General features: G+C 39.1%; 1 protein-coding gene across 1 annotated transcript in view; it reads left to right on the top strand.

Annotated features, from left to right (window-relative positions):
- Positions 1 to 13,820, top strand: part of LRRK1 (leucine rich repeat kinase 1) — a 143,370-nt gene that overhangs the window by 31,201 nt on the left and 98,349 nt on the right. Inside the window, exon 2 of the mRNA XM_068990902.1 lies at positions 9,122 to 9,285. Coding sequence (XP_068847003.1) covers positions 9,122 to 9,285 — 164 coding nt within the window. The remainder of the gene's footprint in view (positions 1 to 9,121; positions 9,286 to 13,820) is intronic.

The raw sequence follows: 13,820 nt of genomic DNA, 5'->3' as shown, positions 1-13,820 counted from the left end.
ATTAAAAAGCAGTAGAGAGAGAATTTTAGTTTGACTATGGGTCAGGAGGAATGATTTAACCAATATTGTTCTAGAAGAAAAGGTAAGAATACCTCATTAGGATATAAAGCCAGAACAGATTCAGAATCAGCAGACGAAGGAGGACTGAATGGGGAAGGCCACAATGAACTGTTAGTGAAGTAGCCTGGCTTGTATCACCAGGTATCATTCTGTAACATTTGTGAAATTCCATTTCATTCCTTTCCCAAAATAAAAGAGAAGAGTAATTCCTGTTCATTTTCCTATAGTCAAAATAATTTATTTTTCTAAAACCTGAATTACAGAAATAACATTGAGAGGTTGAGTTATTGGCAACTAAAACCATTTATCCTATAAATGTCAGAATATGTAAAACATACAGTGTTACTGAAAGTTTTTTTTTTTTTTTGTAAATAGATTATTAACTCGAAGTGAAGTGAAGTGAAGTCGCTCAGTTGTGTCCGACTCTTTGCAACCCCATGGACTGTAGCCTACCAGGCTCCTCCCTCCATGGGATTCTCCAGGCAAGAGTACTGGAGTGGGTTGCCATTTCCTTCTCCAACTGACTTGAAAGTGACTGCCAAAGGCTAAATGATGTTCTGGTTTCATATGTTTTAAAATATTTTTAATAAATACTTTTTTCACATAATGAACTTTCACTTACTGCCCATGTCCAGCATATTTAAAAACCAGGCCTTATAGATATTAACATGTATCACCCACCCGCTCCAGTGTTCTTGCCTGGAGAATCCCAGGGACGGGGGACCCTGATGGGCTGCTGTCTATGGGGTTGCACAGAGTCGGACACGACTGAAGCGACTTAGCAGCAGCAGCAGCAGAAGTAGGTTCACTTGTCATCGTCACAGCTTATTGGAAATATTTCTTGTATTCTCGAGTATGTCTGTGTCCTGAATCCATAATGCTGGTCATCCACTACATGTATGGCTTTCCTTCACTAGCTCCTACTTCTACTTACCTCTGGTTGTCTCTTCCCCAGAACAAACAAGCAACACTAATCAGACCTTAAAAATAAAAAATGCTATGCTAATGGCTTCCCCTTCTCCTCTTTTTAAAGTTATCTTCTCTACTAAGCATATTAACTTTATCTTAAAAGCAAGTAGGATGCCGGTTGATATATATATGGAATTTTCATTGTTATCTTGGAAAATAACTACACCCATTGTAATAGAGAACAAAAAGGATTTTAAAAAATGTTGACACTGAATCATTCTAATGTTCTACTATTAATTTCCTACTAGTTTTAGTTCTCTGCTACATTAATATTATATTGAAATAGATAGAAAGATAGATAGATAGAAATAGATTGAATAGAACATATTCAGTATATTGAAATAGATTCAATATATTGAATATGGGGGTTGTATTTTGAGTATGAATTTTAAATATGTATGAATAAAATATTTAGAACTGTGATGTTTTACTGTATGAAAGAATATAATTATGGAAATGTTTGATTAATGGGCAAAAATAATCAAATAATCTCAAATAGTATAAATAAATTATCTTGCTCTAAGTTTAAATCAAAGGTCACCAATTCTCAATATAAAAGTTTAGTAGTATTTTTGTAAAAATAAAATGACTATTCAATTCAGTTCAGTCACTCAGTCATGTCTGACTCTTTGTGACCCCCTGAATTGCAGCACGCCAGGCCTCCCTGTCCATCACTGTCTCCCAGAGTTCACTCAAACTCACATCCATCGAGTCGGTGATGCCATCTAGCCATCTCATCCTCTGTCGTCCCCTTCTCCTCCTGCCCTCAATCCCTCCCAGCATCAGAGTCTTTTCCAATGAGTCAACTCTTCGCATGAAGTGGCCAAAGTACTGGAGTTTCAGCTTTAGCATCATAAAATTACTATTAAAGTACATATATTTACCTTTAACAAAAGACATTTCATGGTGGGGAAGAGGGTTTCTGCCTTACATGATGTATCTCTGTACTATTTAATTTTTTTTCAATGAGAATGTGTTCTTTTATTACTTATTTGATTTCTTTAAAATTTTAAATTAAGTCATATAATTCCATTACAGAGACTTTAGGAAATAAAGAAAAATCTTTTCTAATCCTATCTAATTCCCCTCAGCCCATCATTAATACTTAGCATTTTGGTGTTTTTCAATTTAAATAAATGTTTATCCTTCTCTTTACAATTTCAGGAAATTAAATGAAATTGGCAGATTAAATTAAATGCATATGCATTAATTGATATTTTTCCATAATGTCTTTCCAACAGTTTGTTTGGACCAGAACCCCCAGCTCTTGTGTCAGTGACAGTGGACATGTGTTGTCCATGTAACTTAAGAAAATCAGATTCAAACTGAAAAAACCACAGCATTAAAAACAAATATATACATAAATAGAACTGAGCAGAGTGTTTCTAATTACATCATTTATTCCACATCAGTTCAGTTCAGTTCAGTCGATCAGTCATGTCCGACTCTTGGCGACCCCATGAATCGCAGCACGCCAGGCCTCCCTGTCCATCACCAACTCCCGGAGTTCACTCAGATTCACGTCCGTCGAGTCAGTGATGCCACCCAGCCATCTCATCCTCTGTCATCCCCTTCTCCTCCTGCCCCCAATCCCTCCCAGCATCAGAGTCTTTTCCAATGAGTCAACTCTTCGCATGAGGTGGCCAAAGTACTGGAGTTTCAGCTTTAACATCATTCCTTCCAAAGAAATCCCAGGGCTGATCTCCTTCAGAATGGACTGGTTGGACCTCCTTGCAGTCCAAGGGACTTTCAAGAGTCTTCTCCAACACCACAGTTCAAAAGCATCAATTCTTCAGTGCTCAGCTTTCTTCACAGTCCAACTCTCACATCCATACATGACGACAGGAAAAACCATAGCCTTGACTAGACGGACCTTTGTTGGCAAAGTAATGTCTCTGCTTTTGAATATGCTATCTAGGTTGGTCATAACTTTCCTTCCAAGGAGTGAGCGTCTTTTAATTTCATGGCTGCAATCACCATCTGCAGTGATTTTGGAGTCCCCCCAAATAAAATCTGACACTGTTTCCACTGTTTCCCCATCTGTTTCCCATGAAGTGATGGGACCAGATGCCATGATCTTCGTTTTCTGAATGTTGAGCTTTAACATTGAATGATTTAAAAATCAAGTTAAAGTAAAACCACCCTTGTAATTTCATATGCATCCCATGTCCTAGGTTCCACCTTCACAGTATTGCTTAACTTGGAGTTTCTATTTATGTTCCTAAGGTGAACAGAAGAGGTTACTTTATTCCTAATCTGAAGAGAAGAAGTTACTTTATGCCTTTGTACACACCTGTCTTTTATGGAGCTAAGGGGGATGTTTAATTCTGAAAGATGAGCAGTGACGTGACTAAGTGCCCCTTCTGATGGATGCTGCTGCTGTGTATTCTGCCTTCTTGCCCCGCCAAGGCTTCTCCCCCCAGTGGCTTCCCTCCTTCTCCCTGCGTGTGGGGCTCAAATGTCTCAGGGTCTCTGATATTAATAATTAATGAGGATTCTATTTTACATGGTAGTAAATTTAGTCTTTTACAGGGTAGTATTTTACACGGTAGTGTATATATCAGTGCCAGTTTCTCAAATAGATGGCTAGTGGGAAGATGCTATATAACATAGAGAGCCAAGCCTGGCACTCTGTGATGACCTAGAGGGGTGGGTGGGAGGGAGAACTAAGAGGGAGAGGATATATATGTGTGTGTATATATATATATTTAGTTATTACTGATTCACATTGTTATATGGCAGAAAACAACATGATATTGTAAAGCAATTATCTTCTAATTAAAAATAAAAAGAAATGACATAAGATGATAATTCTAATTAAAAGAGATAAATGAGAGAAATAAGAAATTGCTGGGGTCCAGCCCCAGTGGATCCAGGGTGATTTGAAGGTGGGGGGACGGCGCCGGTGTCTTTGGAATAATACATATTTAATTACAGATATATAGAGAGATTAGAAATGGATAGTGTAGTAGGAAGATTAGTGGAGAAAAGAGGCTGAATAACTTGGATTACGTGGAATAGCATCCATGCTCAGATGGGAATTCAGACAGAAAAATGAGGAGCAAGAAAGAACGACATGGGGGAATCAGTCTTTCCGGAAACTGATCCGATTTCTTTATTTTTGGGTTTGCTTATATACCTTTTGTTACATATAGGGATGAATACAGAGTCACGCGGGGGTCAGCAGTCCTGACCTTTATCAAAATTAGGTGCTTCACATAAATGTATAAAAAAAGGTCTTAGGGATATTACATCATCTTCTGGCCATGAGTGAGACCTGCTGACATTTTATGATCCTTTCTTTCTGATAACCAAAAAACTTATTTCTTCCAAAGGTGTTTTTCCTTAAACCAGGCACCACCATCCAAATAAAGTTACATTCCTATAGGGTGAGGGTATAGTGAGTTACAATCAAGAAAGGAATTTATTTAACCCAAGGTTAACATGATTACTCTTAAGGGTTAATACTTATTTCTCCTATATGCTTAAAGGTTAATACTTATTTCTCCTATATGTTAGTTATATTCATTATAAGGGTAGGGAACATGGAGATTTAGCAGCAAACATCAGCCCAACAAATGAAAATCCTTTCACCAATGCTCCCCTTAAGATCTATTTAGTCTTAAGATAGTGATAAAGTTACATTTTTACATAGCAAGGACACAGTGATTTATAACAAAGTACAGTGATCTATTACAAAAGAGAAAATCCATTAACTCAAAAAGTCTAGTATTGCTAACATCAAAAACTACTATATTTCCTTTTCTATATTCCAAATACATTTTTTAATATATTCCCAGGTGCCTAAGGATATGGAGGCCTGGTGGCAATCATTGACTCAACCAGAAGAAAAAGCCCTATGCTAATTAAGACTCTCAAAATACTCCAAAGCTCTCTGCTGTTTATGGTTGAGAGGTAGTAAACAATCATGTGCATAGTGGCAGGAGTATGGATAATCGTGTCACACAAGCTAGTCTGTCAGTAGAGAGGTTTGACCTGAGACATCCTTGTCCCACCCAGAGCAGGGAATTAGCAGCAATTATTGACACAACAAATGAAAAACCCATCACCAATATAATTCCTAACCAACTCACTATACTAATAATTTCTAACTCCCCAAAAGAATTTGTCTTTAGTAAGTCTAAAACATCTCGTGTCTCTCAGGTTGGGAGGCTGTAAACAGTCACATGTGGCTGGATGAACCTATACAGGTGGGCTAGATAACCTTCAAAGGCGACTGTAAGCTGAAACACTCTTGTCACGCCCAGGAATTTTTATTGCCTTGGAGCTGCACGTTAACTCCTTCTCCAAGAGAGAAATGGTTATGGGGGAGAGCCCCCCGTAAAGTCAGAGGTGTAGGTGAGAGCATAAAACAAACTCTGGTTTTGGGGTAGATGCTCGGGAACAGGGGGTTTCCTGAGGCTTGATCACGCCTTTGCGTATGCCAAGCCTCCTTCCTCATGACCTTTGCCATGGGTGGAGTTCCTCACGCTGACCCCCGGCAAGAAATGGTAAATAAAAGTTAACTACAAATATAAAAAAATAATAGATAATGAGGATTGTTAGTGTGTGTTGAGACGTGAAGCTGCCTTGAATTGTGTGTGTTTAGCCACATCTGACTCTTTGCGGTCCCATGGACAGTAGTCCACCAGGCTCCTCTGTCCATGGGATTTTCCAAGCAAGAATACTGGAGTGGGGTGCCATTTCCTTTTCCAGGGAATCTTCCCAATATCCTGCATCTCTTGTGTCTCCAGCTCTGGCAGGCAGATTCTATACCACTAGCGCCACCTGGGAAGCTGCCTAACGTGTAACCTCTTACACACTATACCCTTTTCTGATTCCTCTTTCTAAAAATACACAGCCAAAACCCCAGTAAACTCCATTTAAACACAGCAGTCTTGCATCCATGTTTCAGGAAGGGTGCAGATTGTGAGTGATGCTCCTGAAATCCACTTAACATGGGTTTTCAGAATGGCTGTCTTGGAAACAGTCATGGCTTAGAGTGAGCTACAAAGACTCTGAATGGTATCAAGGACCTTTGCTGTAAGCAGTTTGTCTTTCCCTTTCTCCCCAAGCAGGATTTTTCTGCACTGGCAGTGGAACTCGTTCAGTATGCCATATGGCAGGCCTTGCATTTAGGGTACGTTATTCTGATTTACTTCCCCCAAGACTTTGTTGTGAAAAGTTTTGAACATACAGTAAAACTGAAAGGATTGAACTATGTATGCCCGTATACCCACCACCGAAATTCTACCATTAACACTTTCTGAAATTACTCTCATTTCTATCCATCTCTCTGTTCTTCTGTCCACCTATCAATCTGTTATTATTAATGCATGTCAAGTTAAGTTGGAAATATCTGTACTTTTCACCCTCAAATACTTTAGTATTCATTTTATTCACTATAGTTTAATATTGTTTATAATTTTTAGATAAAATTTATATAAAGAAAATGTACATATGTTCATTGGACTATTTGATAAGTTTTGACAAAAACCAGCACCTGTGTACTGAAAAGGTCACCAAGATATAGAACCATGCCCAAATGATTTCCTGGTGCCCCCTTTCTGGTAAACTTCATGCCCACCCTCAGGAACCACTGTTCTGACTTTTTCCCCACCATAGATCAGAACAGCATATAAATGGCATCATTTTATGAAGTCATTCTTTCATTCAGCAGTGTGTTTTTAGATTCCCATCAGTCATTTCATGGATCAGCAGTTTATTCCTTTTGATTGCTGAGCAGTCACTATACTATGGGAGTTATTTATTGAATTCCTTTTGATGAACACATTTACAGTTTGAAAATGCCATGAATGGCATTTAATATAAACATTATTGGATATATTTTTAGACATATTTTCTTGGGTAAATATCTAAGAATAGAATAAGGGAGTCATAGGATAGGTGTGTACTTAGTTTCGTAAGGAGCCACTAGACGTGTTTCCAAAGTGGTTGTACAATTTTAGACGCAACCAATAAGGTATGAGTGTTCTGGTTTCTCCATATCCTCACCAAGTATTGTCAGTCTTTTTAAATTTTACTGACTTTTGTGGGATTGTAGTGGTGTTTAATTTTCATTTCCCTGATGACTAATGATATTGAGCTTTTTGAATCTCTTCTGCTATTCAAATCTTTGCTTGTTTTTAATGGATTGTTTGTCCTTTGTTACCAAGTTATAGGAGTTCTTCCTGTTTTCTGAATACTATTCATTTTTTGGGTGTATGTTTTGCGAATATTTTTTTCCAGTATGTAACTTGCCTACGCATTGTCAAATGGTAAATAGTTTTTAAACGGTAGATCAACCTTCTGATGAGCATAAGTTTTAAATTTTGTTGAAGTCTAATTAGTAATTGTTTCCTTTTATGTTTATTACTTTCCGTGTCCCATCTAAGAAAGCTTTGCCTACTCTGAAGTCATAAAAATGTCCTCCTGTGATATTTTTTCCTAGAAGCACTACGGTTTAAACCTTTATGTTTAAATCCATGATCCATTTCAAAGTAATTTTTGTGTGTGGTGAGAAGTAGGAGTCAGCGTCCCATTTTATTTAATGATGTCCAGTTGTCCCAGCACGATTTATTGAAAAAATTTTTGCTTTTCTCATTGTGTTGGCACCCTTATCAAAAATTAATTGGATGTACAAGTATGAGTCTATTTCTCAACAGAAAGCTGAGAAACTATTCTGTTCCACAGACAAATCTGTATATACTAGTAGCACACTGCTTTATTATGTAGTTTTATGTAAGACTTGAAATCAAGTAGTGTAGATCCTCCAACTCTTATTTTTCAAGATTGTTTGGGGTAACTACTTTGAATTTTTGAACAAATTTGAGGATCAGGTTGTCAATTTTATCCCCCTCAAATCCTATCGGAATTACGGTTGGGATTATATTGAATCTATAGATAAAACTGGAGAGAATTGAGACTTAATAATATTGATTGTTTTAATCCATGAACATGAGATGTCTTTCCATTTGTATAGGTCTTATTTAACTTCTCTCAGCAATGTTTATAGTTTTCAGGGTCTAGATCTTATCCATCATTTAAAAAATTTATTTCTAAACATGTAATTTTTATCCTATTGTAAATAGATTTTGAAAAAAAACTTTGTTCCAAATGTTAGCTGCTGTAATGTGATTTGCTTTTGTGATGTGAATGTTTGGAAGGCAACCTTCCTCATCATTTACATTTTTACATGAAAAAAAAGCCTGTTTTTTCATCTCTTCAAAGAGATGGAGTGGGGTTAGCCCCAGCCTAAGAGCTGGTGAACCAAACACCAGTCACGGTTTGCCTCTTACAAGCTGTGTGAACTTGGCCAAGAATGATTTTCGAATTCTGTCCCCATTTCTGCTGCCACTTAACACAATCAAAATGTAACTACTCATTCATTGCAGTCTTTTCTATGATAGAGACAGAGCTTTAGACTGTGGTTCAGTAACACATTTGCAAATCTAGTAGGAACCTTGAATTTTCTTCCCAGAAAAATGTGCTCACACACACACACACATACATGCATAATTTTCTGTGCAACTTTAGGATGTGCAGGAAGTCTCTGAAGCCTTCTAGGATCTAATTATAAAGCCGTTCTAGAGTGGGAGCTCCAAGGGCTGTCTGGTTTCACATCTGTGTCTTCAGACCCAGCAAGTATGGAGTGAGGGCTGCCACTCTAAATCCCATGCCTTTGTGGCATTCTCCAGGCAGAGAGGGTCTAGATTTCCACACGCTCAGGTTTTGACTTGCCTTTCTTCCTCCACGGGATACCGTATCCCTCTGAGGGACATAGCAGTGGGGCAGTTGGTGGTGGTGTTGGTGAGGCCAGACTGCCAGGCAGCTGCCCTGGGGGACCTGAACCCGCTCTCCGGGCACTGTCTCACTGCAGAATCTTCCAGCCTGCCCGCGCCTTCACCTCTGGCTCCATGCAGGAAGTGCCGCCACAGGGGGCAGGTGCTGAAGCCGGCTGTGCTGGGTGAGAGTGGCGGCATTTCCGAGCAGCCCTCTCTGGCTAAAGCACATCCTGCTCTCCTGTCCGGTGGTTCCCATAAGCAGCACTGGCGGTGGAGATGATGTCGTGTGTGTGCCTCTGTTCACCCAGGTGCTGGGGACATGGGCAGCAAACTCTCCATGCCAGGCGGTGAGCCCATAGTGCAGAGCCCCAGGACAGAAGGCATTCATGCTGCATACAGGCGAGGAGACGTCAGCAGAGCCCAGCATCTGCTCCGAGAAGCTTGTGACGAGAGCACATCCCAGCTGGAAAAGGTAAGGTCTATGCCAGCCCTTCTTGCCAGAACTGGGGACCCTGGTTGAGTGAAGGTTACCATGAAAATTATTTTCTTGTTATCATTATAATAATGGGGATATTTCCTGGGTTCTGAATACCTTGTTTCTCATGTAAACCTCCTGGTGTCAGTGCTTTCGAGTGAACTGCTCAGCTTGTCAGGTAAGCACGCTGCACCATCATTCCCAGGGGCAGGAAGGGGTCACAGAAAGGAAAAGGACAAAATTGACAATCGAGGGTTTAACCTAATACAGTCTTTTATACTTTCTTCCACTATAAAATAGCACGTGTACAAACTGAAAAATTTAAAAACATATAAAAGTAAAGGGAAAAAGAACCAAAATTAATCATCCAAACAATCCCACTGAGCATTTTTGGTATACTCTGTTCCGAGTTGCTGATCTGAACATTCGTTTTGTGTTTTTATTGTTTCTAATATAGATACAGTCTTACTTACGTATAGTTTTGCATACTGCTTTCTCTTACCTAATATTATATGAACCATTTTCTGTATGACTGTAGGGTCCTTATGTGCACCACCTTCAGTGGATACATGACATTTCATCTGGTAGAGACACTCTCATTTATCTGGCTGTTCCTTTTGGTTAGATATTTGGATTGTTTCTAATTTTTTATTACTTTAAATAATACTATACTGAATGTTTTTTGCCTAATCGTTTTCTTATTGTCAGCTATTTTCTTCACTTAGGTAGATTTGCAAAAATTGAGAATGTGGGTAAGAGCCTTTTTTAAAATTTTGAAACATATGCCAAACTTTTTCCAAAAGCTTGTAGAGATCAACCCTCTTGCTGGCCTACAGCTTGGGAAGATCATTGCCATGTTCTGGTCCTTGTGGGAAATTCTTATTGGCTGTAAACCAAGAGAGCACTTTATTGATGTTTTGTGTGCAATACTTTGATTAGCACAGGTTTACGGTCTTCATTTAATTAATAGTTGGAAATAGCTCAGTTACTAAACCTCCAGCCTGTTCTCAAAGTTGTAAGATAATTTTTTGGGGGAAATGGTCAAGTTTAGTGTGCTTGATAATTATTGAGAAGAGAGCATTTTTGGAAAATTCTCCAAGCAAGGCTTCAGCAGTATGTGAACCAAGAACTTCCAGATGTCCAAGCTGGATTTAGACAAGGCAGAGGAACCAGAGATCAAATTGCCAACATCTGTTGGATCATAGAAAAAGCAAGAGAATTCCAGAAAAACATCTTCCTCATTGACTATGCCAAAGTCTTTGACTGTGTGGATCACAGCAAACTGGAAAATTCTTAAAAACATGGGAATACTAGACCACCTGACCTGCCTCCTGAGAAATCAGTATGTAGGTCAAGAAGTAATAGCACTGAACATGGAACAACAGACTGGTTCCAAATCAGGAAAAGGAGTACGTCAAGGCTGTATATTGTCACCCTGCTTATTTAACTTATATGCAGAGTACATCATTAGAAACACTGGGCTGGATGAAGCACGGGCTGAAATCTAGATTGCCAGGAGAAATGTCAATAACCTCAGATAGGCAGATGATACCACGCTTATGGCTGAAAGTGAAGAGGAACTGAAGAGCCTTTTGATGAATGTGAAAGAGGAGAGTGAAAAAGTTTGCTTTAAACTTAACATTCAAAAAACTAAAGTTATGGCATCTGGTCCCAGCACTTCATGGCAAATAGATGGGGAAACAAGGGAAACAGTGACAGACTATTTTCTTGGGCTCCAAAATCACTGCAGATGGTGACTGTAGCCATGAAATTAAAAGACACTTGCTCCTTGGAAGAAAAGTTATGACCAACCTAGAGACATTAAAAGGTAGAGACATTACTTTGCCAACAAAGGTCCATCTAGTCAAAGCTATGGTTTTTCCAGTAGTCATGTATGGATGTGAGAGTTGGACTGTGAAGAAAGCTGAGTGCTGAAGAACTGATGCTTTTGAACTGTGGTGTTGGAGAAGACTCTTGAGAGTCCCTTGGACTGCAAGGAGATCAAACCATTCAATTCAAAATGCAGTAAGTCCTGAATTATTCATTGGAAAGACTGATATTGAACTGAAGCTCCAATACTGTGGCCACCTGATGCGAAGAATTGACTCATTGGAAATGACCTGATGCTGGGAAAGATTGAAGGCAGGAGAGGAGAAGGGGACAACAGAGGATGAGATGCTTGGATGGCATGACCAACTCAATGGACATGAGTTTGAGCAAGCTCCAGGAGTTGGTTGATAGACAGGGAAGTCTGACATGCTGCAGTCCATGAGGTCACAAACAGTCGGATGTAACTAAGTGACTGAACTGAACTGAGCATTTTTGATTCCTCCCATTATGAATTAACAGTATATGTGGTCAAAACCTCTCTTCTTATGGGAGAACTGGAGCAGGTCAAAGTTGTTGGCCCATCGTTTGTGGCCTGGGGATTGTAAGCGGGGACTCAAGAAGCAACAGTCCAAAGTGTTACCCACAGAGCAGTTGCACTGCCTGGGACCTTTTCCCAAATGGAACTCCAGACTGCCGTCACACAGAACTTCCCATTGAACCTGCACCTCTGGCATCTCCTGCATTGGCAGGCAGTTTCTTGACCACTAGCACCACCTGGGAAGGCATGTTTAAGTCCAGACATCAGCAAATTCAGTTTCATGGTGTATATACTATTGCTCTCCTCTGCTGTTTCTTTTTTTTCCCCTTTTACTTTGTATTGAAAGTAGACCAGATAATTCTCTAATAAATATTTGTATTGTTAATTTGTATATGATGCAGATATATATATATATAACTATATAATATAATTTGTTAACAAATCTGAACCTGAGATGAAAGTGAAAACTTTTGGCAGAACAATGATGCTGTTCCAAAGAAATAGAATATGAGACACTTAGAAGGTCAAGTTTTCTAGAAGTAGCATTAAAAATCTAAACAAAAACAGGTAAACTTTTCTTAATTCTTAATTTTTAAAATTATGATAGTATTATAACACATTTACAGAAGACTTGAAAAATGCAGAACAAAGTTACATATAGTTCTATGTATTATAATTTTTTAAGAGGATAAATTAAGGTTTTTAGTTGGAATTTCAAAATAAATCAAACCCTCAAAAGTTAATAGAATAACTGGACATGAAAGTAGAAGGATATAGTTGACCTGAGAAGCACTGTGAATCAAGTCAACATTATTAAGATGTATACAGTGGTCACACAATGCAGGGTACAAGTTCTATTGAAGTCGCCACAGACCATAAACCAGGAGACGCTGGAACGTATCCAGGGACGTAAAACAAAGGGCAAAACTTTCATGGTCAAAGGTATTGAAGTCATACAGAGTCTGTTCTCTTGTCACTGTGCACTTATGTTAGAAATCAATATCAAAAGATATTTTGAAAATAACCCACATATGTTCAAGTGTAATGTGACAGTTACAAGAGACTTAGCCATTGAAAACCTCAAGAAGGTTAAAAGACAGAGAAAACACAGAAGATGATTGCAGAGAAGAAAGAATTTAAATGAGAAGCTAACATCAAAATGAGAAATTAGCATCAAGGATACTTTAAAAACTCCATGTATTTGGAAAATAAATGTCCACTTTTAAATGATGGGTGTATCTAAGAAACCATAACAAGGAAAATTAGAAAATATTTGTAACAGTTTAAAAATGAAAGGAGAATTTATCAGAACCTGTTACATGTAGCTGAAACCACTCAATGCAACTAAATACAATGTGCAATCTTGAAAACACATAATGAACAGTGAAGGGTCTCCTGTGGAGGTGTGGGTCAGCAGTGGCTTGCCACGGGGGCAGAGGCATAGGCAGCAGCAGTTCTGGGAGGTGCCCCTTGGCAAGCGAGCCCTCTTGGAAGTGGTTATTAACCCTGCCATAGAGCCTGTAAACTCCAGGGCTGAGTCACCTCAGGCCAAACAGCTAATAGGGAGGGAGCCCCACCCATCAGCAGATTAGTGTTACTGAGCATGACCCTGCCCACCAGGACAAGACCCAGTTTTTTCCCATACCAGTCCTTCCCAACAGCCTCAACCACCAGAGGACAGACAGAAGAAGCAAGAAGAACTACAATCCTAGAGGCTCCAAAACATAAACCGCAGCCACAGAAATTTAATCAAAATGAAAAGGCAGACGATTACCTCCCAGATGAAAGAACAAGATAAAATCTCAGAAAAACAGCTTACATGGTGGAGATAGGAAAAATTCCAGAAAAAGAATTCAAAATAATAATAGCACAGATGATTTCAGTTCAGTTGTTCAGTCGTGTCCAACTCTTTGTGACGCCATGGACTGCAGCACGCCAGGCCTCCCTGTCCATCACCAACTTCCGGAGCTTGCTCAAACTCATGTCCGTTGAGTCAGTGATGCTCCTGCCTTTAATCTTTCCCAGCATCAGGGTCTTTTCAAATGAGTCAGTTCTTTGCATCAGGTGGCCAAAGTATTGAAGTTTCAGCTTCAGCATCAGTCCTTCCAATGAATATCCAGGACTGATCTCCTTTAGAATGGACTGGTTGGATCTCCTTGCAGTC

The sequence above is a fragment of the Capricornis sumatraensis genome, chromosome 19 (genome assembly GCF_032405125.1).
Source record: "Capricornis sumatraensis isolate serow.1 chromosome 19, serow.2, whole genome shotgun sequence".
NCBI lineage: Eukaryota > Metazoa > Chordata > Mammalia > Artiodactyla > Bovidae > Capricornis > Capricornis sumatraensis.
The sequence above is the reverse complement of the archived record's forward strand: the minus strand, read 5'-3'. Positions and strand labels throughout refer to the sequence as shown.